This window comes from Patagioenas fasciata, chromosome 1 (genome assembly GCF_037038585.1).
Source record: "Patagioenas fasciata isolate bPatFas1 chromosome 1, bPatFas1.hap1, whole genome shotgun sequence".
Lineage (NCBI taxonomy): Eukaryota > Metazoa > Chordata > Aves > Columbiformes > Columbidae > Patagioenas > Patagioenas fasciata.
The window spans coordinates 188,950,980-188,978,625 of record NC_092520.1 but is presented as its reverse complement, the minus strand read 5'-3'; the positions used below and the strand labels follow the sequence as shown (position 1 = coordinate 188,978,625).

The 27,646-nt window shown below is 40.4% G+C and overlaps 2 protein-coding genes across 2 annotated transcripts in view; one reads left to right on the top strand and one right to left on the bottom strand.

Annotated features, from left to right (window-relative positions):
* CTTNBP2 (cortactin binding protein 2) overlaps positions 1-15,141 on the top strand; it is an 89,808-nt gene extending 74,667 nt beyond the window's left edge. The window contains 8 exon segments of the mRNA XM_065835502.2: positions 438-616; positions 4,699-4,904; positions 5,136-5,321; positions 6,950-7,010; positions 7,908-8,040; positions 10,182-10,283; positions 13,593-13,784; positions 13,786-15,141. Coding sequence (XP_065691574.2) covers positions 438-616; positions 4,699-4,904; positions 5,136-5,321; positions 6,950-7,010; positions 7,908-8,040; positions 10,182-10,283; positions 13,593-13,784; positions 13,786-13,836 — 1,110 coding nt within the window. The 3' untranslated portion in view covers positions 13,837-15,141.
* Positions 15,142-20,163: 5,022 nt separating this feature from the next.
* CFTR (CF transmembrane conductance regulator) overlaps positions 20,164-27,646 on the bottom strand; it is an 88,341-nt gene continuing 80,858 nt past the window's right edge. The window contains exons 24-27 of the mRNA XM_065833028.2: positions 27,014-27,103; positions 23,827-23,999; positions 23,369-23,474; positions 20,164-21,502 (exon numbers count right to left, since the gene is read on the bottom strand). Of these exons, the coding sequence (XP_065689100.1) occupies positions 21,296-21,502; positions 23,369-23,474; positions 23,827-23,999; positions 27,014-27,103 (576 nt within the window). The 3' untranslated portion in view covers positions 20,164-21,295. The remainder of the gene's footprint in view (positions 21,503-23,368; positions 23,475-23,826; positions 24,000-27,013; positions 27,104-27,646) is intronic.

Genomic DNA, 27,646 nt, shown 5'->3' with positions numbered 1-27,646 from the left:
TCTAAAATCAATATGGAAATCCACTGAGAATATGCCTGGATCAGACATTCCTGTTCAGTGTGATTGTATGTTCTTTTATGTGCTTTATCTATATCAGTTACATTGTACAGGATATGGTAGGTATCTCTTGTAGTCCTAATCGTATACACCATAGAAAAAACACAGCTGCCAAATTCGTGTCTCAGTTTCCCACAGGAAAGTAGATGCATCGCAAGTTCTTGATAATGAGAGAGCTTTTGAAGTGTAGTTGGGGAAATAAGTCTTAATAAAAGACTTCAATATACTCCATAAAAATGTTTGGCCAGTTTCTGACTGTTTCTGATTTTTGTAATAGCAGTATACCAGGGGAAAAAACAATCAACCAACAAGCCTTCTTAAGGTTTCAAGGAAAGTGTTTGCAGTAGAGGTCTTATGTCAAACATCTTTTCTTTCTGCAGTTCAGAGGCAAAATGCCTCCTCCATGTGATCCTGTGTGCAAGATCATAGACTGGATTCTTGCTGTTTGGCACCAGCTGAACTCTTGCTTATCGCGTCTAGGAGCACCTGAAGCACTTATGGGGCCAAAACATTTCTTCTCTTGTCCTGTGGTGCCAGGGCATGGCCAAGCGACAGTGAAGTAAGGCTTCTGGTTTTGTTTGACACCATTCAGTGCCAATAGATACTTATTACAAATGTAGTAGTTCTGTTTCTCCCAAAACTCTTCTGACTCAGCAACCTTGAAAGTATTTTAACAGAAGTTATTGAAAGCTTTAAACTTCTGTTTGATATTTAATTACTAGAAGGGCAATTCTGAAGGACACAAGTGGGAACTGGGTGTCTAACACTGATTGAAAGTCAGTCTTGTTGTGATCTTTCACTTATTTTCTGACACAGAGGTTGCAAAATATTACTTGCACCAGAATAGCTAATACTGCTCAACCCTTTAGAGGTTTTGTTCTTCATTTCAAGACAGCACTGTAAAGAAAGCGGTTCATTAGTGAACAGACCAAAATAAGATTCAAGAATTCTGAGCTTGAAAAGTTGGTAAAGTTTCCTTTTGAAGTTTTATATGAGGGAAATATGGAGAATTTCTTACTCTTTTGAATGTCTGATATCATTTTTAGACATACATGCAATTTCACAGAAGTGTTATCATAGTAAATAAGGCAGGTGTATACATTTAGCTATGCACGTGGTTAGATGTCCAGTAACATAAAAGAAGAATAATGAACATTTTGTCTTTTCTTGCGTACAATTGCATGGACATCTGCTCACATTCCATTTTCTCCGCAATTGCTAGAAAGTGATACAAGAAATCATCAGAGAATTTTGAAATATATTACTTTCATGCTAAGGTCTTGCTTGGCTGTGTTAGAAAGGTAATGAGCCCTTAGTTAAGATTCAAAACTTATTCATAATTCATATAATAACATTAGTTTCTGGAGATACAACATTACTTTTCTCACCCTGATTTGTAGCAGTGAGCTCATTTTCTCCTGAGCTGCCACTTCTGTTCCCTCTCTGACTTCTCTCTCTTGTACTCTTTTCTGCTGACCCTTCTTCCAGGGTCCTTTGCTTAGCGTGTCCACTGGCTTCCTCATCTTCTGTTCTCTCTGCAGATCTTGATACATTTTGCATGTTCATTTTCATTTTTTTTTCCTAAAAGTACAGATTATCTAATATCCAGAGTAACTATAAAAGTCTAAATGCGGATGTAGCATTGACTTGAAATTTTATGGGTGCTGTGAAATTAAAAAATAAAGTATACCATGCATCTATCCCCTGTCTCCCTCTTTAATCATGTCCTCTGAAATGTCTTAATCATTTATTTATTGCAATGACATTAGTAGAGGACAGAGAAACTATTCTTTAGATACCTTAATTATGCATTTCTGAGTTTGGATTTCTCCTAAGTGACTTTGACTGGATTCATGATGCTTGATTTTGAGCACAACCCCAAAATGTCTTTTGCCATCTGACTCCTCATTTTACTGTCATTTTTGTCCACTAATAAACAAAAAGCACAGCTTCAGTGAGCATTTACTGGATGCTTTTAGATTAGCAGCACGATGGCTAACAGTTTGGCATAGAACTAGCAATAAACAGATTTAATTAGCAGCTCACTGTTTGCTGATATTTCAATCTGATTAACCCCTCCTGTCCTCTTGCCCCTCCTCTGCCCTGTGCTGTTCTACTGCTTTTTGCATTTGTTAAAGCTTCACTGAGTCAGTGCAGTTCATTAAGACATCACACGGATGTCGACAAAGCAGGTTTGTTCTGGGCTCACTGTTGGCACGAGGCAAGTGGTGGATGCAGGTGCCTGGAAAGGCAGAGAGAAGAAGTGACAGGAAATTTTTCCTGCTGTTCCATCTTGCTTCACATGTTTTGGAGAGTAGGGTGAATAAATAAGGAAGATTTTAGCTACATTTTTTTCTTGGTTTTGATATGGTGAATTAAAGATGATATTCCAACAGTAAAGAGTTTTGCTTTACAGCCATTTTTCAGGGGCAAGGAGGTATTATACTTTTCCAGAGTATCAGATATATCAAAGAACTGGGGACTTGATGAAGATGAGCACAAATGAAAAGCAAATGTGAGACTGAATTTAAACACCAGATTGGAATTTTATTAAGAGAGAGGATGGCATTGTACAACCCGTCAGTTGCTAACTGTTAGATTAGAATGGGCATAATTAATTTTATCTCTGCAGTGTAAATTTCTTAACATTTATACTAGCAATATTGCAAAATATCTAAAGCTTACACACGCAGAAATCAAGAGATAGAGTTTTTTATTGCTAAATGAAAGCAATTGTTTCTTTAGGCAGCTTACTCAGCCAGCAGAACCAGACTGTGTCTATATGGAATAGTAACTACAATATTATGCTAAGGGAGCTTCAAGAAACATTTCCAATATGCATTTTGCATTTTATTTTAACAACTGTACCAATTATTTTTTGAAGTAATGTAACTTTTATCAGGCTTGTACTGGTGCTTTGTAGCATGGTTATATATCATAAAATCTCAATCTTACGCTGCATAACTGACCAAAAATACAACTGCCAAATGATTCATGCATTCTAACTTAAAAAAAGAAAAAGCCTGCATTTTCTTTTTAACCATCAAAAAAATTCATCATAATCTTTTGGTTAATAAGATGGCTTCTGTGTATCAAGGGATCCAAGAAAATGGTTCATTTCAGTCAAACAGAATTTTTCTGAATGGGTTTCTGCAAACCTGAAACACAGCATCCTAGCCTATCATTTCCTGCAGACCTTTAATATAAACCCTCTGACTGTCAATCTTACCATCTTCTTCCCATAAGAGGGTGTGGGTATAGGGGAAAAAAAGAGTTTGATTTGATCTAAAAAAAATTGTCTCAGTGTCTTTTATAGATGTGAGCTGAGCCTTAAGCCTGAAACTCCAAGCCTTTATCCCTGGAGTACTATAAGCTGTAACAAATAGCATTTATTTATTTCCTAATACAAATTTTTCACTTCTGTACTGAAACAATTTAATATTTCTCTCTTAGAAAAGCAAAAGTCCAACAAGAACCATATCTCTTCAAATCAGTTTTTTTTAATCAGACCCAGTCTCTAAACCAGACAATCTGGAATATCCACAGCATCCTGGCAACACAGTCCACCACAGATCAAATAAACAAAAGGAGAGTGAGAGCAAGGCAGCTGTACGAATAGGAAGGTCTTGTAAGCTGGACAGGTTTGGAAATGGAAGAATACTGGAAAGGGTGCAATCATAACTGAATACCTCCTTTTTCCCACCCTGGCAGCAAACAGGCTCTGAGTGAACACCTGCAGGCTTGGAAACTTCTCCAGGCACTGGTGTCGTGGTTTAACCCCAGCTGCTGACCCAGCCCCATGCAGCCTCTCACTCACTGCCCTCCGGTGGGATGGGGGAGAATCAGAAGAGTAAAAGTGAGAAAACTTGTGGGTTGAGATAAAGACAGTTTAATAGGTAAAGCAGAAGCTGCACACACAAGTAAAGCAAACCAAGGAATTCATTCACTGCTTCCCATGGGCAGGCAGGTGTTCAACCATCTCCAGGACAGCAGGGCACCATCACACGTAACAGTTATTTGGGAAGACAAACGCCAACACTCTGAATGTCCCCCAAAATATATACTGGTATGGAATATTCCTTTGGTCAGTTTAGGTCAGCTGCCCTGGCGGTGTCCCTTCCCAGCTTCTTATGGACCTGGAACAGCATGAGAAACTGAAAAGTCCTTGATTACTTAGCAACAATCAAAACATCAGCATATTATCAACATTATTCTAAATCCAAAACATGGCACTATACCAGCTACTGGGAAGAAAATTAACTCTATCCCAGCCAAAACCAGGACAACTGGCAAAGCTGAAGGGGGATTTGTTTGTATACACATGAACACACATCTTTCTGGGATGTTCTTTCTTTAAGCCTTAAAATGAAAGGGATGTTTTATAGTCCTACTGAAAGAGGAAAAGCATCAGGTAGTAAACAGTTTGCGTAAGCAACCTGAAGAAAGTTAGGTCAAATAACAATATAAAACAAACAAACCCTACTCGAAATAAAATCAGTTCCTTTGTGAAATGGGGTACAATTGGAAGTCCAAAATATATGCACTTCCTGAAAATGAAAAATCTTAAATGTTAAGCGAAGTATAAAATCTTGAGTTTTGATAATTGTCTCTGAAGTTAAAGTATTGTTCATGTGCCTACAGGTGGATGTCCAAGTTATGGAATGCGGTGATAGCTCCCAGAGTTCAAGAGACAATACTCTCCAGGGCCTCTGTGAAAAGACCGTCTGTGCCAGGGCAAACAACAGCCAAAAAAAATCCTAGCCAAGGTCAACAGGCTGTGGTTAAAGCTGCTCTCAGTATCTTGCTAAATAAAGCTGTTTTGCATGGCTGTCCTCTACCCAGAACAGGTAACAGTGAACAGTCTGAAAAGCAAGTAGTTGTACATTGCCAGTGTGGGGCTTTTAAGTGTTTGATTGTGTGCTGAAACAATGTAATATTAAAAACTTCCATAAAACATAACTGTAGTTATGATGGGAGATGAGCAGTTAAAAGCATTTACAGTCATTAAACTAAGTAGTTGTATGGGGTAGTCAAATTGCAAGTCATTTATTCTTAACATTGTTCTGCTTTTGTTTCAGAGCTAGATAATTATATAGCAGATTTTAAGGGAGGAAATTTTCCTTTATCCATGGTTTCAAGCTACAAAAATCGTAGTAAGAAAAGAGGTGAGAATGCTTCTTGGAGAAAAGTGAGCACGAGTCCTCGCAAGAAGTCAGGCCATTTATCCTCTCAGTCGTGGAGCAAGCAGGAGACAAATACTGAAGGTAAAGCTTTCTGTTTTCCATTCTGAAAGAAGGCGTGGGGTTTTAAACTGTGTAGACACAAATCTAACTTTTCTTCTACATCATTAATTTAAAATTCTCAAATAAATGACACTAGTATTTATGTTTACCAGTAAAAAATTGTTTACTTTGTTCCAAAAAACTTCTGTGTGACTGTGAGGTATCCTAATTATAGCTTACGTTCATCTGTTATTTACAGTATACGTACTTTGGGGAGATTTTTTTACATGTACTTAATAGATTTACTACAGTAGTTTCTATTGTTTCAATCCAAGTAAAAATAAGTGAATGCATGCATCTTCAGGTCGTGCATCCCTCGTTCAGTCTTATTAGATAAATTGAGTAAAGTAATCTAGAAGTCCTGTAATGGAAGGAAGAGATCTTTAGTTTTAAATTGAATATTTTTTGTTTGATATTCTCTTTAATTGCAAAAAAAAAAAAAAGAAAAAAAGTAAAATATCCTGTGTCATCACAGATACTGTGAAGTTTTCAAGAAGTTTCCACACAATTTTCACTATGCTGCGTGATAAAGAAGGGTTTCTATGACTGGGTCTCTGCACGTGTATAAATGTGAAAGTTACATTAGTAGCGGACACTTCTGAAATGTCTTTCCACCTCAAGATTATAAGCCAACTAACAAACAGTTGGGCTCGATGGTCCTTGTGGGTCCCTCCAAACTCAGGATATTCTAAGCAGTTTGCTACACAAGGATAACATCTGGATATGTGCAGACCAAACATACCATTCTTCTAAAAGCATAACCAAATACAGTATCAAACAGGAAAACTTCTGCAGTACAAAATCCAATTACTTATTTTTGCTTTCAGAAAACAAAGGTAATTTGGTCAGAGTGAAGAGTTAGGAAGGGATTTAGAAATAAAGAGGCTTCCCCACACACACACTTTAGAAACAGTAAGATTCTAACCTCAATTACCTCATATATAAAAGACTGAAATACTTGATGTCTTGTACTTTGTAATGTTTAATTGAGCTTTTTGTTTCTTCAGCTGTATTTGGAAAGAATTCTGCTGTGCTGAACTGCAGCTGTAATGTCCTGATTTTGCTTGCTAATTCTTTAAATTGTGAATTTATCTAGTCCCGTTAAGAGGATTTAAGAAATCAAATGAACATAACCTGAAGTAGGACGGTTAATACTGTATCTTGTACCTGAGAATGTTCTTGGAGTTAATACCTGTGAATATAAGTAAAAAATGGGATGGTGAATTTCATTTTAGTAGCCTTCTGTTTTCGACTATCAGAATCAAATATTGTTCCTGATTCCAAGTATAGGAATAAGTTGTTTGATTTTTACTTAACTGAAGCAAACTTAAATCTTTTCCTGTTGACAAGTGATTTCTCTTTGAGAGAGCTAGTGAGGGCAGTTCAGGTGCCTCCGCAGAAACCTCATGTTCATTTGCCATGTCGGCAGTTCCATGTGGCCCCAGTGCTACTCTGAGCAGTGTCAAGGAGTGTATTCTGATCTTTAACAGATTCTGTTGATATAATTAGCCAGTAAACGGGAACACATTTTCCCTGTTTATCACAGATTTTAGAATGAAGAATCAATGCACGTGATAACACGTTCATAACTCAATCTTTCTTTTGTGCAGGTATAAAACCTAAGACTATGTTGCAAACAAATTGTAAGAAAAGAGCTTCTCTCGCCACAAAGTAAGTTTTCATTTCTGTTACTTGTATAACCTAGCAAACAATGAAGATGATAAAGTTGTGTTGTAAAACAGCACATTATCATGAATAGATGAAGAGTTTGTATTTGGTAATGTTTTGGTTCTACCTCTGTAGAAAGGAATCCTTTTTCATTTTCATCTCCGAGAGAAAATAAAATGTATGTACTTCAGTATAATTTTAGAATCCATTTCTGTAGTTCAAACCTTGCAGCACTTCACAGAATAGTCTGTGACTTAAGAATATTATGTAACACTCAATCTGCCATGAAAAAGCACCTCTATGCTCTTTTCACCTGGCATTATATTTTAAAAATTCCTCTGGCTCTTTCAGCTTGCTGAATGGCAATTCAAAATGGTACAGCACATGCACTTTAGTCTACATTATACAGTGTTTCTCTAAGAAAGTGCATGATTTAGCCAGAGGGAGCTGCATTTGAGACTGTACTTCAGTCTGAAGCCTTGGTTTTACCATATCCACAGGCACAGAGAGTGCAGAATACTTATGCTTCCAGTATGACAGGGTTTTTTTAAGTGTTTGGAGTTAAGTCCAAAAAGGAGAATAGAATAAATTGATTGCTCTGTTTTATAAAGAGGAGAATCTTTCGAGCTAGTGGGCAGAAGAATCCTGTCTTAGAATTTCAGAATGGAGAGAATAATTTGAATAGAAAAAAGATCTATTATGTTATAACAACTATTGACAACTATTGCTACCACTTAATTAGGTATTACGCTCTTTCTGTTTGTGGTAGTAAAGGTCACTTGAAAAGAAATTACTATTTTCCAGGTGTGTATAATATTTAAATTCTGTATCATTGCTTAATTTTAATTGCCCTCTTGCTTGTTTTGGGGGGGGGGGGTGTTTGTTTTTGTTTTTATACAGATCTTCAGAGAAGGATCAATTGAAAACATTAAATCTGGAGCAAAGGCTGTCCCTTGGTTCAGATGATGAAGTAGATCTTGTGCAGGAACTTCAAAGTATGTGTTCCAGCAAATCCGAGCCTGATATAAGCAAGGTAAACACAAGGTTTTTAAATAATTTACTTCATTACCATATGCAGTTGTTGCCTACGTGCTTAAAATAAATTTTTAATTTATAAGCACTGCTTGAACTGAAGAAAATTAATTAATTATTTGGGAAGAAGCCAAAGTCAACTTATAAATTATACATTTGAGGGTAAGTATTCTAGTTTAATATACATTATTTTAAATTACACCTTCGCTAATTTTTCTTGTAGAGGTTTTTGCAGTGGAGGCTGAATTTATAAGTTCATAAGTGCTAGAGACAACAGCCTTCTCTGCATTGTTGTTCCCCGTGTTACCTTTCATGCTATCATTGCTTCCACTGGGAGAATGGTTTGTAGTCTTAAAGACATAGAAAGTTTTTCCTAATATGCATTGCACATTTGGTTTGTTTAATGAAATCCCATCAGCCTTCACAGAACGGGCTCAAAGCTCCTCTGCTGTGCAGGCAAAATTCAGTTTTGCTGCCTCAAGCGAGAAATAATGGATTGGCCTACTTCTTTTTCTTTGACAGTGGCAGAGGAGGGCAAAGGAGACTTGTGAGGCTCAGGGGCCTGGCGCTGAGCTCTGTGCTGGAGGGGGATTTGGGCGCTTATGGGAGGCTGGTTCGAGCAGGGAGTGGGGCTGTAGATCTCTCCTTTTCCTTTCTACACCAGGGGGTGCCAAACGCATTTTCACCGGGGGCCACATCGGCCTCGCGGTTGCTTCCAAAAGGACGAATGTAATTTTAGGACTGGATAAATGTAACTCCTCTCACATTTATCCAGTCCTAAAATTACATTTGACCTGTTGAAAGCAACCACGAGGCCAATGTGGCCCCCGGTGAAAATGTGTTTGACACCCTGACCTACACTGAAAGCATCCAGTTCTCCCTGTACCTGTAGCTTTTTATTCTTTTCTTTCTTTCCTTGTGACCCAGCTGAAGCAGATGGCTGTGAGAGCAGGCTGTGTTCACACCGGAGCAGCTGGTCTGTGTTTTTTGAAACACAGAGAACCAGTCTTAGGTGATTGTCCATTTAGGCTGCGCACTGACACCCTCTGGGATCAACCTGAACAGCAGTTCCATTCCTTTTGCTTTATTAAGTATTCTTTTTATTCTCAGAAGTCAACCAAGTTTTTATTAAAAAAGAAGAAATACTGTGTTTGGGAAGACATTTCAACCTATTTAATGAAATCCTTTATTATGGTGGTTTGCTTTGGGTAATTTTTTTTTTAAGTACTTGGAGGACTTGCATGAGTCACTTGCACCAAGCTGGGGAGGTGATCATTGGTCTGTTAGCAGGGATTTACCATATCTATACTTGAAAGAATGGGATGTGCCTAAAGCAATGGTAACCAGCTTAAAATTGTGTTTAATAACATCTAAAATGTAATTGCTGGTTGTTGACAATTCAAGGAAATACGGGTTAGATAAGGAAGGAGATAGATGTCACTGTCCTTTGTTCAGTTTCCTCACCATGGGTGGAACCATCCATGGCTGGAATTTCTGTTGTGAATTCCCTCGCTGCCCGGCAGAGCGTTTCAGAAGGAAGGGTGCTGTTGCATGTTTGCTTTGTGTGATGTCATTTCAGGCTGCCATCAAAATAAACATTTCTACTCTCTAATTTGCCCATTCACTTGAACGTGTTCCTGCTGCCTCTGTTATGCCGGGATTGAGGACTTTTGGAGTTGCAGAGTTGAATCAGATCAGCTTGCGCCAGGATAAAATATCTAGTTTTCAGTGAGGACAGAAGGCTGGTCGGACTTTATCTGCTATTGCATGGTGACCAGGTTTGATGGAACATAGTAGGGAAGAAATAAGGCAGGAGGAAAAGGATCCTTCTTTCTGTGATGGTCCTGGGGCTGGATAGAATTTAACGGGAAGCTGCCCTTAAACTCCACTGAGTCGTGTTGCTCTGGAAATGTATGTTTAATCTTCCGCTGGTAATAGCCAGGACTAAATCTTTATCTCCCATCTCCTACCATCACACTCAGGAGTAAATTAAAGATATTTTACTTGTTGTTTGGATACTTACGCATTGCATTGCACAGCAACTACATGAAAATGAAATCAAGAATCCAAAATTTGGCAAATTGAAACATAATCTCTGCTGTAACTAATTAAAATAATCACCGTTTTTTTCCTGTTTTCTAGATTGCAGATTCTAAGGATGAGCTATCGATGTTCAGTAACTCTCAGAACAGTCCTGTATTTTCAGCAAGCGGTACTAACTCAAGTAAAACAACAGCACAAAAGGTAGGTGAAACTAGTTTTGTAGTAGGTGCCTTGAGTTTCTCCAAAATCTGAATTCCTGATGAGATACAATAAATTAGTGTTCCAGCACCCTGTTTATTGCAAGAATAAACTGTTGTAATTCTTAGGAAACTTGCTGGACACACCATGCCAAGTTTCTTCTATGTGTCTTAATGGAAGCTAAAGATTTATTAAACAAACAATGGTTGTATTTGCTTCAGTTTTCATGTTTACATAAAGCCATCTCCCTAGGCCAAGCATTGTTAACATTACTTTGATATTATAAGTTATTTGCATCAGATTTTGAGAGAAATAAAAGCCCTGGGTTCATTTTTTTCCCCAATTAATGTTATTCAGTAAACTTGCAAAAGCGCAAAACTTTCTTAAATTCTTGATATAAAATTACTGGCTTGTGGTTTATTTTTGTACCTTTTTTGTGGTTACCTATATATATATGATTTCAAACCACTGTTGTCCTAAGTGTTGTGATCTAAGTAGAATCATGCTGCTCTGGTGTCAAAGTTCTCAGTGACAGACATTTTGAGTAGACATATTACCAGAGTTTGTGAAGAACAGCATATTCTTTTTTTAAAAAGCTATTTGTTGTAATATACAGTTGTCATGCCATATTATTTGTGAAAAGTCGAAAGAAACGCTGTAAGTTGGGTGATTCTGGGAAAAGATGGTCTAAATGTAAACAAACTTCACTGACGTCGGAGCAGTTTCAGTGGCAAGATAAGCTGAATACACTGAAAGATCTAATAGGTCCACTATCATTTCTTCTTTTCAGAAATTGAAATCATTGTTTATGGGCGCTAACTTCCCTACTAAACGTGAAAATGAAATTATATCCTACTTAGTTCTAATCCTTTGGATAATAAAGTAAAAATTACGCTTTCTCTATTGCACTTTTTTCCCCTTTTCTTTCTTGCTTCTCATGTTTTTGCACATCAAGATAATTTCTGAGCACGCAGCCCCATCAGCCTTGGCCAGGGCAGAACCCGCGGTCTGTGCTCCCTCTGTTCCCTGACAGGGTCCTCTGGAGTCCAGTCCACACACTTTGTGGACTCCAATAAGTTGTTTCCTAGAGACGCTGCTTTCTGCAGGTGCAATGAGGCAGCCCAGAAAAACAGCTTAACTTGGACACCTAGGCATTAAAAAAGCTAAAGCCGGATGACATAACTTACCACCCTTGCCATCATATTTTTTCATGTCCAAATAATCAAAATGTTAAAATGTTTTCTGTAATTGTACTTAAAATCCAGAGAACAGTCTCTGCTGAACAGAAACAATTTTAACATTGCAGATCCACATTTAGATACACTGCTTTTGAATATTTCTCTGCATACATTAATTTCAGACATTCCAAATCAGAGCTTCCCATAGTAGTGATGCTGGATCATTTGTAAGTCAGCTGGCCTACCTGTTCCTATTGTAAATTTCTCCTAGTGATTTGTTTCCTTTTAAAATTCCTTCTAACAACGTAAGACATAAGTATCTTGATTTTGGATGTAGAAAAGCTAAGCTACCTTGGAGTGTTTTCAAGAACTTGGTAAAAATACTTCATACAGAATTAAAAAAATAGTCTATTTCCCAGATATTTGTGGGGAAATGTTGGCCAAGATGAAGGAAACACAACCCAGCCTTTTGCAAGAGGGCAAGAAGGTCTAATCGAATGACAAGCTTTGATTCTAAATTTAGTCATTACAACAACAAATGTATCAAAAATCTAGGGGAGCAGAAGTCAAACTTTTAGAGGCAATTGTAACAATGATAAACATGTGCAGCTGCAAGAACTGGTGACTGAAAAAGAGCCCGAGATTGGAAAAGCATCCTTTTCCCAAAATAAATAGAATTCTATAGGTAGCAAAAGCAACACTGCATGAGCAGAGGAGATCTTATCAACAGCAATGAGACAAATTACCAAACATACCCATAATTATTATTTTTTAATTGACAAAAAGAAAAAAATGTTTTCAAGTATGTGAAGAAGAAAGAGAAAACTGATAAGGGATGGAAAATCTTTGATCCAGGATACAAGCAAATTGATGGAATCAAGGCTTACTAAGGAACAGGCGTGACGAACAGTCAGTTTTCATGCCACCAACCTTTATGTGAAGTGCGGTAGCTGATGGTGAAAACAAACTTTAATATTGCTGCTCAGAGAGTAACATGGATTCAGCTGATGCCGGCAGTTCAGTCCTAATTCTCTTTTCTGTGAGTGGGAGGGTGGGCATCGCTCGTGAACAATACATGATAGTGACCGGCATCAAATGGCATAACTGACCTTTTTCTCCTTGACTATAAAGGCACAAAAAGTGACAACGCACCCAACCTTGGCACTCAGATGTCTAAATTTGCACAGAGTGAATATGGTCCAGTTTTTAAGAATGTGGCTTCATAACATAAATAATTTGAGATGCTAAAATCTAATTTATAAGAAAACAATCTGTAAGATTATGGATTAAAATGTAACTATCAGAAGAGGCTTAGAGGTGACCTCATCACTCTCTATAACTACCTGAAGGGAAGTTATAGCCAGGTGGGGATTGGTCTCTTCTCCCAGGCAGTTAGCAATAGAACAAGGGGGCATGGGCTTAAACTCTGCCAGGGGAAATTTAGACTGGATATTAGAAAGAAATTCTTTACAGAGAGAGTGGTCAGGCATTGGAATGGCCTGCCCAGGGAGGTGGTGGACTCGCCGTCCCTGGAGGTTTTTAAACTGAGATTGGACATGGCGCTTAGTGCCATGATCTAGTAAACGGACTAGAGTTGGACCAAGGGTTGGACTTCTGTGATTCTGTGATTTCAACTTCGTTCTTGAAGTATTATTTTTGTTGCGGTTATTTTGTTATTATTTGTCTCCTTGATGGTACAAAAAAATAAGTATCTTCATTCAAGCTTTAAAGCTGAATTTTCCGCTCCTAACTACCTACATGTCCAGTTTTTCCTTTTTAGGTGTGTCTGCAGCTGTCATTTTTTGCACGGTAATGAAAGAAAGAACACATATCTTTTTTTATTTGAGTACTTCTGAAATTGAGACCTCCGAGAAGGAAATTTAAGTGGGTTTTTTTCAATGGCAATGCAAAAACCTCATTGACTTATTTTGATACTCTAAGTGTCAATGATATTTCCTTTCAGTCAAAGAAGGAAAAACACGCCATAGCTCATTCACCGAGAAGCTGCCACATTAAACTGCACAAAACTGTAAATAACAAGGGGCTGGTAAGGTTGGTTGGTGGGTTGGTTGTTTTTCAGGTCAAACGACAATAATTATTTATACAGAAAATGCTTGTTTTTCTTTATTGCTAGGGTGGAATGCGTCCTCTCAGCAGCAGCCGAACTGTGGAAAGCAGCAACAGTAAATCAAAGCCAGAGTTGGGTGTTTCAAGAGTTAAATCTTTTCTTCCTGTTCCTAGAAGTAAAGTCACGCAGCCTTCTCAGAACACTAAAAAAAGCAGCAGCAGCAATACAAGGCAAATAGAGGCAGATAATAACATAAAGAGAGATTTGGAATTTGCACAAAAAAGAACAAATAGAAAAATCTAATAAATAAACCTGCCTACCGTTCAATTTTCTGTGTTCATATAATCTCTGTTGCAAAGAACCAAGTACTCAAATATGTAAATATTTTTAAAAAGAAACTGTTTCCCTGTAATGTAAAGTTTGTACAGGACCACAGGTTTATTTCTATGTAAATCAGCTGGAAATTATATTGATTTAAACTTCAGAAATGGGCAGCTTTGCCACCTTCATACGGTTTTTTTTCTTCTTTTATTATGAAAATTACTCATTTAAATGATAACATTCAGGGGTATTACCACAGGATTCTGTTTGTGTATATACTGTACATAAATATATTCTATTAATTTCATGTGTTAATCTGCATTCAGATGAGTTGCACAATATGTACAGCAATGGCCTAAAGCTATTGCACATGCATTTTAAAGACATTTTTATCTTCACTTATGAAAAATTAATGGAATGTGGCAATAACTAAAATGATTGGAAATGCAGATCAATTACTTTCAGCTACAAGCCATATTAAATACTTTGATTTCCCCATCATCTGCCTGCTGAATTGTGACTTTGTTTCTCCCAAGCTTCTCTTCATCTAGAACATCATGAATTTCCGTTATAACTTTCATCTTTTAAAAAAAGGAAAGAGATTGAGAAATTAAAATGCAATAAAGATATTTTTCTCAGACTCTTATTCTTCGGTAGAATTGAAGAAAATGTGGTCATTTATTAACTTCGTTTGTCTTGTATACTGTAAAAACTTTTATATACGTCATTAGTGTTTTTAAAGTATCCGAGGAATAACAGTGTTTTACAGAAACAGAGTTTACTGAAAATGAATTTGAGCACAATCTGAACCTACAGTATTATCAGAGATAATGTAGTAGCGGTAACATTATCCATTTCTATTGTGGATTTAAGGTGTAATTGCTGTGAAATGATACTTGAGTTGCAGTTCAAATTGAGTCTTTCTCACATTTCCCCACTACAGAGGTAGCTGATGTTCCCCCGAGGGAGAGTTCTCGCAAAGGGAGTCTTTTCCTGTCCCTCCTTACGGTAGCGGTAGCGACAGTTCTGTACTCATGAGCTGTGAAAGGAGGGACCACGGTTGGTCTGGTACCTCAGCCCCCGGGCAGGGGAACGTGCAGATTTCTGGAGCTCAGCTTCCTCCCGACGCGCTGTGGGGAGATAGATGGGTTTGCGAACCTGTCATTTCCAAAGTAGCATTTTTCTCAAGAAAAGCCTGGAAGAGGCAAGGATTACCTACCTGTTTCCGAACACTTCACCTTTATATGTAAAACAATCATCCCAAAGTCATGTCAATAAAATTTTTTGTGCCGCATATTGTCTGTCTTGCTGTCTCTTTGTGTGTGTGTGTTTCTGTATCAACTATTAGAAGCTTATTTCTGTAATCATTTCCCGCACGGTATATTCAGAAAGTACCATGTCTTTAGTAACCACTGTTTTATTAAAACCTTAATTTCTTGTGAGATAGCAATATATAACTGAACACAGGTGATTTCTCTAGAGGTTGAGGTGGATTTTTTTTTTTAGTGCAGTAATTTTGGTGCTGAAAAGCAAGATGCTTCTTTTGCAGTGGGCTCTTAGCAGCCGAGTCAGCTGTGAACCGCTCGAGTCAGAGAAATTGGCCCCAGCGACTGGCGTCCTGTGCGTGCAGCCGTGGGGCGAGTGGCTGGGTGGCAGCTTGTGCGTGGATTGCATGGTGAGGAGGAGCACAACATGGAAAATGTTTTCTGTAGTGATCACACAAGTTGCAACATCAGGATTTGTAATAACGGTTTGGTTTGGTTTTTTTAAGAGCTGTAAGAAAAGAAGAAAAATCCTGACATGGTTCTAAGCTAGATTTGTTCTACATTGAAAATACACCTTGCAAATGTCAGGCCTCATTTAGATCAAGAGCGAGCTGTGTGTTTCTGTGTGGGAAGATGTCAGCGGTGTCCTAAAGCATGTTTGGAGATCTAGCGTAAGACTCTCGGTATTGTCTGTGAGAACCTAAAGTCTCCTGTGCTGTAGTTTGAGTATCTGCAGAAGACAGAGTAGCTGTGATCATCTGTTTATGGTTTGGAAGTCAGGTGTCTATTGCTAAATTTAGCATTGCCTTTCAGTGCCCTCGTTATCCCTTCTTTTCAGCCTGCTGTCCTAATCTCTCTCCATCTGCGTCTTTTTACCTGGTTTACTTGTATCTGCTCTCATTTTGTTTGTCTGTCTTTCAGTTCAACGCAGTCTGTGGCCTTCATAAATCTTTAATCACAGGGTGTGTTGCAGATCTCCTAATTGAATCTTATCTTCTGTAGTAACTGTAAAGCTCTCGTTAGGCCCTAACAATTCCTGCCCTCAAGTGAGAGCCCCATAACCCCACAGTAGTTGGCATGTGAACGTACCGGCTTCTCTGTTGGTTTGTCACTTGGACTGTGCTGGATGGTGCGAGAGGCTCTGTCTGTGAGCCCAGGGCTTCACAGTAGCTTCTGTCTCTTGCTGTGATGCTACAATCAGCGCTCCTCATGCCTGACTTGTCACAGCAACTGCTCTCATTTGGGGTTAATCATGGGCAAAATCCTTCTCCTTCATTCCTTCCTGTGTCCTCAGCAGAGAGGCTGTGGGTGTGGGAAGGTGGAGATACCCTGTCCATGTGGAGGGAAGTAGAAGCCCCAGAGGCTGCATCCCTTCCACAGGCCACTAGGTCGGTGAAAAGACTTCTTGTTGAACCCCGTGACTACACTGTGTTCCTTAGATGCAACCTTGGGAACTTGAAAGATCTTTCTTTTCCACTAATGGCTTTGGCAAATCCTAAACACTCCAGCTCTCCGCTTCAGGTGAATCCTGAAAATAAAACCTTTCAGCATGTCTCCCCCAGTTCTTAGTTTTGCAAAGAACATGGAGTTTGTTCCTTAAAATAATGCCTGAGTCCATCAGATAATATTCGCCTCTGTTATTCAGCTGCTGAGCATGAGCTCCAAAATGAAAAGTGTGAAGAAACCGCTCCATCATTCAACAGAGGCAGCAACATTCATCAACAAGGGCAACATCAGAGGGCCGGCATTTCTGAGGGTCATCTCTTAATACAGCTCAACTGACTTACAAAACAAATCAAAACCCTCCAGCTTCCCAGTAAAATTGGAGCAGCAGAATAGTCTCTACAGAATAGTCTTTGCAGAGAAGATACTTGTGGAAGGAGCCAATCTAAGGAAACCCATTCTCATGTTTAAGCTTTGATCACTGTGAGAAGGAGCTTGTTGAGAAAGAAGAGAAATACGTATCACTTGAAAATCTCCAGTTGCATTTGCAAGGGTTGTATTTTGAGACTGAAGTAAGCCCTGTGAATAAATTAGTAGCAATATTGTTTACCCTAGGAACCGGGTATTATTTTTGGAGAACATGAGGATTTGTAAAAGAAACGTGTTACTGTATTGCATTGCGCATTGCTTAATTTGCAAGATTTTTAGTCGGCAATTAATTGTCCATTAGTGAACAATTATACACACAGCTCTAAAGTGATTTTTTTCCAAATGTTAAATTACAGCTAAGTAATGGTAGAGCTAAAATACCAAATCTATGTCAGAAAGAGGAGAAAAAAAAAATCAGATTTTTTTTTTTTTATGAAGTAAATAAAATGCAACAAGTTAGTTCTGAACTGACCTCCAACAATTAACACCAATTCCAAATTAATGTTAATGTGAGGAAATGTTTTAAAAGGCACGTTTTTCCAAGAGCTGCCACATTTCAGGGAAACAACTTAAGCCTGTTGATTGAACAGGGCAGAAGTTGAGAAGCGCAGAGGCCATCGCGTGTTCAGCAGCTCTGAGACTACTGGAACGGGCTGGGGGACATGAGGCTCATGGAAATGGAGAAAGACTTTGAAATAGGTATTTCAATAATAAAATACTGAAGCTGGTAAGACACCAGTTGAGCAACTGTGAAAGCAAAATAGTTTTTTTGGAACAGCAGATTGAGTTCAGTGAGATACTGAGCAGTTCCCGCTCATGACGACTATCAAACTGTTTTGTTAGTTATTTGTTTGCGTAAGATTTATGACGATGGCTAAACGTGTAGAGTTCAAGTTTGTTTAGGTCAAGCTTGCTTGACCATTGCTGTCCTAAGACGTGGCTGTACCAGCAGCCTGGCCACCCTTTTTTGGACTTAACGAGAGCTACAGATCCTCTGCAGAGTAATTCACTCTTTTAAACTTCTTTCAGTTTCTTCCTGGCAGGGTGTAAAATTAAATCTTCATGTGCAGTAGAGTCAGCGTGTTCTTCTCTTTGGCTGTATATTGTACACACCACTCCCCCTTTTAACAGGACAGGTGTGTGTCTTCCATAACAAAGTGCCTTGGGAGGAGTATTTTTCTTAAATATATTTTATTAAAAAAGCGAAGCAAATGAAAAGAAAAACTCTCTTACATAATGCTCAGCCTGTGTTTAGAAGGTCATTGCTCGTTCTTCCACTGTGCTTGGGTTGTGGCCTCATTTTCTTTGCCTTTTTTATTTTTTCCCTTTGGATCCGTTTTCCACATGAGCAGCACATGCAACTTCCCAGCTTAGCTTCCGGCAAACAGCCCTGGGAGCTGCTGTCCCACCACCAAGGACAAGAACACTTAGTCTAGAAGGTGATGTGAGCCTCCCAGCCTCTGTAGGGAGGCAGATGCTCCTCTCCTCCTCTTCCTCCTCCTCCGGGAGGCAGGTACCAACTTCCCTCCTGTTCCAGACTGAGCTCCAAAGGAGCTGAAATACCATTTTTGGACTAAAAGAAATGATACGTTCCTCTCCAGCCTTTTCCCACCTGCCCTTGGAGGGCAGAGAGAGAACAACTTCTGCAGGCTGCTCGCTGGGACAGGCTGTATGGTGCACGGTAGCTGGGTACCGACGGCAGAAGCTGTTTCAATGAGAGTTGTACAGCTTGGGCTAGGGGGCGTGAGGCAGTCAGTTGAAGGACCTACTTGATTTTTTCCTTCCCAGGGCTTTTTTCTGTTTGTATCAGCAGCTTTCAAATGTGTCCTGTCTAATATGTGCTTATGTTGTATTTACCTTTTCCCTTCTTAAATGTCTCCTTGTCCGCTCACTGAAACTTGTCACCTCTTAGCGCTCTCAACAATGACCCCAAAATATTAATGCTACTGATTGTGCAAGCTTTGAAGTGCACGCTGGTTCCGATGACACAGTGCTGCTTTTCTGCTGAGCTTTCCTTATCATCTTGTTTATTTAGATAATAAACTCTCCCGCATGGTTTGTCTGCTCCTCTGAGTGATGTCCTGAAAAAAGACGAGTGACCCTTGGCGTTGCTCCTCGGCTTGGCCACGGCCGCTGTCAGGACTTGCACAAGCGGAGAGCTGGCTGAGTGAGAAATGTGTTACACGGTGTGAGGGAACAGTTTGATGGGGTGGAGGGGAGATGGATGGGATTCAAAGGTGATACTGTTTCAATATACAGCTGGTTTTCAGGCTGAAGCGAGCTTGGCTTAGTGGTAGAGAAACAGGGACGTGGTGAAACTAAGGCTCAAGGGTATCCAGAACTTGCTTCATGGAGGAAAGCTAGCAAAGCAAGGAGATGACGTTCACACGGACAGAAAGGAAAGAGACACAGGTAAGCACTAGAAGACAGACAAGAATAGAAGTGTATTATGAAGGATCGGATGGGAAAAAAAAAAAAGCCGGAAACAAAACATCTATTTGGAGAGGAAATACGTAATGATGAGGGACAGAAAAAAATGTAACATGGGAGAGGGAGAGCAGCGGCTCCAGGAGAGCACGGCAGCCCGCAGGCTCAGCCGGGCCCAGCAGTGCCCAGGCTGGTGCTGCCGCGGGCTGGGGCCTCCTGCCTCAACGGGGTTATTTTCCAGATGGGCATGTGCTGCTCTTTGCAGCTTTAGGGCTCAAGCAATGCAAGAAATACAAAGCTCATTTATAATTGCATAAAGAAGCTGAGTGGTGGTGCTGCTAATGCTGGCAGCGGTGGCCTTTAAAAGGGTCTTTTTAGGGCACTTTTTTTTCCAAATCACTACCCCTGGGGATAAAGGAGGCTGGGAGGGACCCGGCTGGGGTGTCACGGGGATAAGATCAGCGGGGCCAGGGCCAGGCCCTGCAGCACCATCCAGTGCTTCCCCGGAGCCCGGCCCAACAGGCGGCTTCTGAGGCAGACACTGGATGTCACCAACTAGTTTTGTAATCAATAAACTGTATTTATTTACAGTGACACATGTTTTGATAGGCACCAAGGACTGAAGCGGAAGTAGGCGAATAGGTCTGTGGCGGCTGCACTGTGGGGGAGTGGGTTGTAACAGGTCATACAGACAGTTTGTTTGGTTTTTTTTTTTTTTAATTTAAAGAAAAAGAATCTAAAATGTCTGTATTACTAGAATACTTCAGTGCACAAAGACAACACTGGACAGTACCTGGCCTAACTGGGGCTCCCCTCGTTTTTGACAGCTCTATCATAATGCGACATCAAGGACTTGTAGCAAAAAAAACCCCCAACAATCCAAATATAAAACTTTTTGTACAAATATATTTTTCTTTATAGTACATAATCCCTCTTAAAATACATCATTTCCTTAGTAAATGTTTGCAACAATATTAAAATAAATAAAATATCCTAGAGAAAGTTCAGTTTCATCATAAAACTGCAAAACAGAGGAGTATAAAAATTAATTCCATTATTAAAATTTACTTCTGAGAGGTTTCTTCTTAGGCCAGAGTGAAAAGCAGGCAAAGGTGCCAGACCCGTGCAGCCTATTCCTGCCCCATTGCCAGCAGTGCCACCTGTCAGCAGGTTCTGCGCTCATCCTGCTGCGAGTGCCGGCTGGGGCAGAGCAGCTCCACGGTTTTACAAGGAAACACCAATTCTCCCTTAACCGTGGACACATGACGGATGTTGACCGGCTTGCAAGTCAATATCCTCTCGTCCTTCATTCTCACCTGCACACACAGAGCAGAGCGCTGTTATGAAAGGGCATTTGGCCTGAAGTCGAAATTACAGTTGCTGCATGGAAAAGAAAGAGGAGGGAGTCTTCTGTGCGCCTTGTTGAGGTTGTCCCTGAAGTCGTTTGCAGGAAGTGAGTCCAAAAAAGCTTTCTACATTCTGATTCTTGTATTTTTCACACAGGTTTCATTATTTTTCTCACATTCTTCCTGCTGTCTGGACCTTTCACCCCAGCAAGAACATTTCTAAAAGTTTTCTGAAACAATTATGTCAGGTTAGGCAGGTTACTTCTGCTTGCTGTCTCGTTTGTACTGAATTAGAGCAGCTTTTCAAAGGAAGTCTGGTTTTACCATTAAAAGCGGCAAAACATCAAAGGATGTACTAACTTGCACACGATTAATCACGGAAGGGAAGTAATTCCCAAATGCACGTGTAGCCGCTGCTGTGAGCACCTCCTGCACGGTCCCATCTGTGAACAGCTCCTGCAGGTTCAGAATTGCTCGTCCAGCCATCGTGGGGCACGGCTGAGGATTCACTGCACACAGAGGGTGCCCGCACCGCCTCTCACAGCCTCGTCTCCTGCACCTCTTCCTCCGTCTCCTCCTGCAAGGCAGTGATTTTGGGTCGAGGGTTGCGTTTGCTGGAGTTTCTGTGGTGCATCGGGAGGAGCTTAAGGCGATCGGCATGGCTGATGGCTTGCCTGAAGGAGCTTTTTTCGCTCAGCAGCTTCTGAATGGATTCATACTGCCGCAATTTATTGTCCTCAATTACCTGAAGAAACATATTGCTCCGTTAGATGGGCAATGATGGTTTTGACAGAATTCAGCTGACACAACTAATGGAGCAGGGAAGAGACATGAAGGCAAAACAGAGATCTCCTTCTAACAGGAAAAGCCGAGTTTATAGTTTGTAATTTCTAATTACAACCATAAAAACAGACACTAAAATTTTAACCTGTGGAAAAGGTGCCCATTGCACAAGTTACAAAGCACCATTGGGCTTGCTGGTTTCTCCTTGTGACCTGATTTTTTACCTGTGAGATCATTTGCTGGAGTCTCCAGGCATTTTCCTGGCACTGCTAAATTGCCTGGTTAAGAAAGTGTTAACTGCAGCAAAGAGAGCTGTATGGCAAGCAGAGGGAGCGGGCTGCCAGCGCAGGGCCTTCTTTGCTTTCTCCCCACCACACAAGGAAGCGATGCTGGCCTGTGTTCAAAGGAGACAACAGGTTTGCCCTGTAAGGCTGTGCCAGCCCCGCTGTCAGGCACGACAGAGGGAAAAATCAGGCTCCCTGGCTGGCACTGCAATGCCAGCATGTCTCGGGTGAGGGCACAGGTCTGACAGGAAAGAGCTTTTAGCAGGTCTGTTGCCAAAATGCTGTTTGGAGGGTGGTAAAGCTGCTCCCCGCTGCCTACCAGGGCTCTGCTGACACAGCGGAGTGGAGCACACATAGAGGTGCAGCACATCCAGAAACATACAACTTGTCTACGGACCAGCCTGCTTCAGCTTCAGGCTGTGTTCCTCCTGCTGTGCTAATACACCCAAGCAAATATACATAAAAAGTGATGTTCCACTTTGCTAATAAAGTGAAGGTCCCCTCTTATGGAAGAGTCAAGAAGACACAGAGGAAGGAACCTCGAACAATTACATTACTTGCCTTTTATTTCCTTCACTAACATTTTTTGTATAACAAAGAAAATACCCCAGGACTTCAGCACTTTGTCACCTTGATCAAACAGGAAAGGAATACTCAAGTGGCTTGATGAAAGAAATCAGCAATTCTGACCATCAGATGTTGGTCACAAAGTTGGTGAAGGGTTTGGAGAAGAAGCTGCATGAGGAGTGGACAAACTCACAGGGTTTGTTCCGCCTGGAGGAGACTAAGAAAAGACTTAATCGCTGCTACAGCTTCCTCGCAAGGGGAAGAGGAGGGACGGGTGCTGAACTCTTCTCTTTAGTGACCAATGACAGAACCCGAGGGATGGCAGGAAGATGTGCCAGGGGAGGTTTCAGTTGGACATTAAGGAAAGGTTCTTCACCCAGAGGGTGGTGGAGCACTGGAGCAGGCTCTCCAGGGAGGTGTCACGGCCCCAAGCCTGACAGTGTTCAAGAAGCGACTGGACAACACCCTCAGACACACGGTGTGGTTTTTGGGGTTGTCATATGTAGGGACAGGAGTTGGACTCGATGATCCGTGTGTGCCCCTTCCAACTCAGGACATTCTATCATTCTGTGACTCGAAGTTTTCTTAGGAAACTCCTCCATGCAGCCTCCTATTGCTCAAGAACAAGTGCAGGTCTTTCTGCATTTGCAATTGTAAAGCTCTGTGAGATGCTGGGATTTTTTTGGAGCTCCAGAGCCAATTAGCAAGACAAGGCATCTGGATCAGCAGCTGGGTAACCTACACAACACACCTTCTGGTTGAAAGAAGGAGTCCAGCTCTTCCATAAAGTGACTACAACGGCCCATGTGAAAGAGCAAACAGGAGCGTGCAGCTCTTCTGCAGGGTGACTTTGTTGCCCAACTGCCCTGAATGACCCCCATCAATCCAGCCAACTTCACCAATTCTGCTTGGTGCATTTTGCACGTTCATTAAATGTTATGGAAACAACAGTACACGAGACCACGAGAAACACTCACCAAAAATCGCTGGCACTCCAGCATCGCCTCCAGCCTGTGTTCAGAGAGTATCACCGTGCAGTTGGCAAATGCGTGCTTCAGAGTCTTCCTGATCACTTGGGAAGTTCTGAAAAGCAAACAAGCATCGGCGTTCAGACTGCATTGTACGTGCCAGCACAGCTCAGAACTTTCTATTGACAGTATTTAATAGCCTGGCTGTGTGTTGTAAAGCTCATGTGCATGGACATCAACACTGCAATGTCTCAGTCAGCTGCACTTCTGCTGTGAAAGTAGGTATCAGCCATAAAGCTGAGCTTATAACTCAGCCTACCTGATCCCTCATGCAGAATTAGAAACAAACATTACTGAAATCAGGTTTAGTAACAGACCAGACAAGTTACAGAAGGTCTCTTTCGGTGGTGCTGCCTCACTGTTTTCTTATTTCATATGAGAAAATAGAATAAATGATCAAAACTTACACAGGGTCCAGGTGAGCACTTGGTTCATCCAGCAGCAAGATTCTAGCTTTGCTGAGAACTGACCGGGCAAGGCACATCAGCTGTTTGTGGCCGTGACTGAGGACGCAGCCTCCATCCACAAGAACAAAATCAAGTTTTCCTGGAAATTGCTCAATTACAGACTTCAGCCCAACCTGTTGGAAAGAAAAAGGACAGGAAAATCTGTGAGATATAGTTACTGCTTACTGTGGGTACAACAACCAATACCTTTCATTTCCTTGCCTTTCATTTCTGAAGACAAAGAGAAAAATATAAATTGATGGAAAGGAGAATCTGGCCTATAAAGACTACAAGCTAGTAGTTGGATGATGTGAAAAGGACTGAAATATTTGACTCTTACAACATGCGAGGATTTATGTTAGGAAGCTGAGAGCTAATGCTTCATTTGTGGGTCACACACAATGAGTCTTGGCAGTTTGACTGAAACACTCTGAGTTAGCAGGCTAGAGAAAGCAATATATTATATTTGAAGCTTTTTATCCAGCAGCAATGTACATCAATAGAAATGTTAAGGAAAGTGATTTTTGAAAGCAAACCAGGCCTTCTTTGGTTACAAGGAGGGTAAAAAGAAATGACCAAAATTCACATGCTACATTACAGCTACAGACAAAACCACCCAGGTCACCACAGCCATTGGTCCCGTTTTGCTGCCTCAAAAGCCCTGTGCACATTGTTCACACCAATGGCATCACAGGTTTCCCTCTAGCACTAGTGACAAAACATTTAGAGAGGTGGTCGAACCAAGTGAAGCTGTGTCATTTGGACCAGAAACCAGAATCCAGCCCAGAAGATATTTTCTGATTGTTTCTTCCAGTGCTCTTTGCTGTTCTCACTGGGAGATGCACTTTGCACACCGCAAACCTTCGCATCTTCCACAGGTCCAAACCAACTGTGCTCCTTGGCCTTAACAGCATCATTTACAGAGGAATTTTTGTAAAATATGAGAACTAAGAAACACATGTGAGCTGCATTCCTCCAGAAGACATTATAAAAAGCAATGCAACTCCAGTGGTGTTTTTAAATATTACTGATCTGCAATTAATTTGCATTCCAGGGGGGGAAAAAAAGTGGAATTAGTCCTTTGTGTTTCCATTTTACATTGGAACCATAATAAACTGGGGTGTGGGGGTGTGTCTGTTGAGTTTCTGAAAAGTTCATGATTTATTTATAAGAAAATTAAGGCCAGTGCTTTGCTCCTCACTTCTCTTTTGAACACACATCATGTCCTTTAATGAAATTTTGCATATAACGGCTGGAAAAGGTGCTTTCCTCTTAAAACTGCACAAGGTCTCTCCTTGTACCTGTTCCAAACTGCTGACTGCAAGAGTACAACAACCTCAAAAGTTGACACAAGTCTGACAGACTGAGGTGCTGAAATGTGGAGGCAATAAAACTGAAACACCTGACATGGGCTCAGACAACACCTTGCCCTCTGCCACTCATTGCAAGAGGCATAAACGGCTGATGCTGATCTCAGCAGGATTCTCTAAATCCTCAGCAGCCAACACGGGTCATACACGAGCTGACAGGTAACTGTCCTTCTGTGCCATGCTCCTGAAGTTACAGTGACTCACTGTCACTAATAGGAGCATGAACTTTCTAAACAACCCAGCCACTCCTCCTAAAAAGTATTTACAGCTCTTGTTCTTTTCTATTTGCTTTGTGCTCTCATCTGTGCAATGAAAACCTCGTTATCACATATGGACTTGCCAAACTCCTTAATGATAAACACTTCAAAATAACTCTCTTTTTCATGCCCTTGTAAATGAAATTAAGCTCTTAAAAATCCCTGGCTCAGTTCACACAGACAGTGAAAACAATCCTCAAAAGCAGAAGTCAGGCTTGTTGTTTTCAAGAAAGGGGATGTGAATCCACACTCTGTTTTTTCCCCCAGCCTCAGAGAAGTGGAGGAGCACCACACTGAGCACCCCATTGCCCCAGCTGGGACCAGCTGAAAAGCTGCTGGCACATCATTTAAGCAAAAACATCATGATGTTTTTATCTGATGCTAAATTACTCCTAGAAAATGTCTCCTTTCCTCTCTTCCAAACATAGGGAAGGAATTAGATAAACCCAAAAGACAGAGAGAGCAGAGACAGAGTTAACCACATGGATGGGAAACAAAGAGACTTTCAGATTAAGGCCCGCACTTGTAGCATTTTCTGATACTTGAGACTTACTATGAACAAGGAAAATGGCACCAATTCATTGTTGAGCCTGTATTAATTAGGTCATCCCAACCTTGGAAAGGGAAATCTGCTTTCTGGGCTACAGCTTTCCCGCCCTTACCTCTCAGCTGCCTTTTCTCTGGGCATTACATCCACCTCTTCAACCTATTAAACATGATCAGAGCCAATAGGTGGCAGCTGACAACTGTAACACACAGGGTTCAGTTCAACATGGAAACAGAACTGTAAGAATCTGGCCCCTAATCTTGGGGAATGTGAAAACAAAAAACATAAAATTAGAACAAAACTTTCAGGTTCATAAACCCTAATATTACATGATTCTTATTTTGCATGGAAGAGGCAGCTGCCCAGGACAGGAGCGTGTCCGTCGGCCTGAACACAGTGTTGGGGAGCGCTCCCTCTCAGCTGGCCTGAGAATCGTAATAACTGGGAAATATTCTGAGGAAAGATTTTTCTAAGCTGAATATAATATATTTCCTATTGCAATAACACCAGTCTTATATCTCAGATAGGCCACAGACTTTTTTCATGACCTCCCAAATGTTTACTAGCAATTTTTACACATTTTAGTAGAAAAATGCCTTGCCGACCTTTCATATATTTGCCTAATCATTAAAACGAGAAAAGATTGCAGGACCTTTTCCTGCTCCTTCACTTTTTTTTTCTCTCAGGGTCACCCAACAGAGCCAAACACAAAACCTCACTTATGCTAAATCACTGCATGAGGAACCCAGACCGTGCTTTACGGAAGTTTATCTTTTCTTTTTTTTAATCTCTCACAAAGGCACCTTTTTATTAGGCAATAAGGAAACGTGTTTTATAGCACAGCATTATCTTTCCTTGGCGCTTTTTTTTCTAAGACTGTAGATAAATGTAACATATGACAATCATTTGACCTACACTGCACTCTGCTGTAACCACTTCACCAAAGGGATGCAAATAACATCAAACAGTTTTACCTCCTCTGCAACTTTCCATATTTCTTCGTCGTTCCATTGCCCGTAAGGATCCAAATTCATCCGAAAAGTTCCAGAAAATATGAACACTTTCTACAAGGAAAAGGATACAGACACAGGTAGATAAATATTCTGAAACATTGTATAAAGCATTGTAAATTGTATACAGAGAAAGAAGGACCTGCTGCCACTACCAGATAAAGCTTATTGCAGGTTACTTATTCTAAAAAAAAAAAAAAATTGTTCCAAAAAAAGTGATTTTAAAAATCCTTGTGTTCTGTTTTTGCTAATTGTCTTAATAAAAACTGAGCCAAACTTGTCTGAAAAACAGTAAAAATTGAATTTCAGCAGTTTTCAGAATAAAATATTTCCTGTATTTCCATTTTGGAATAAGCCTTTTAAAAACTATTTTTGATTCTTCATTATGTGAAACATATTCAAAGAAAAATGATCACTAAACCAAAGCATGTGTTTCCACAATTTCATTTTGAGATAAAAATCCCGTTGGATATTTGTCAATATTCAGGGACACTGTCCTAAGTTGTTTTTCATCAATGAATTTCTCATTTTCTATTCAGTTGTAGCCAAATATCTATCAGCATCATCCTGTTACCTGACATTTCACCATGTTCCAGT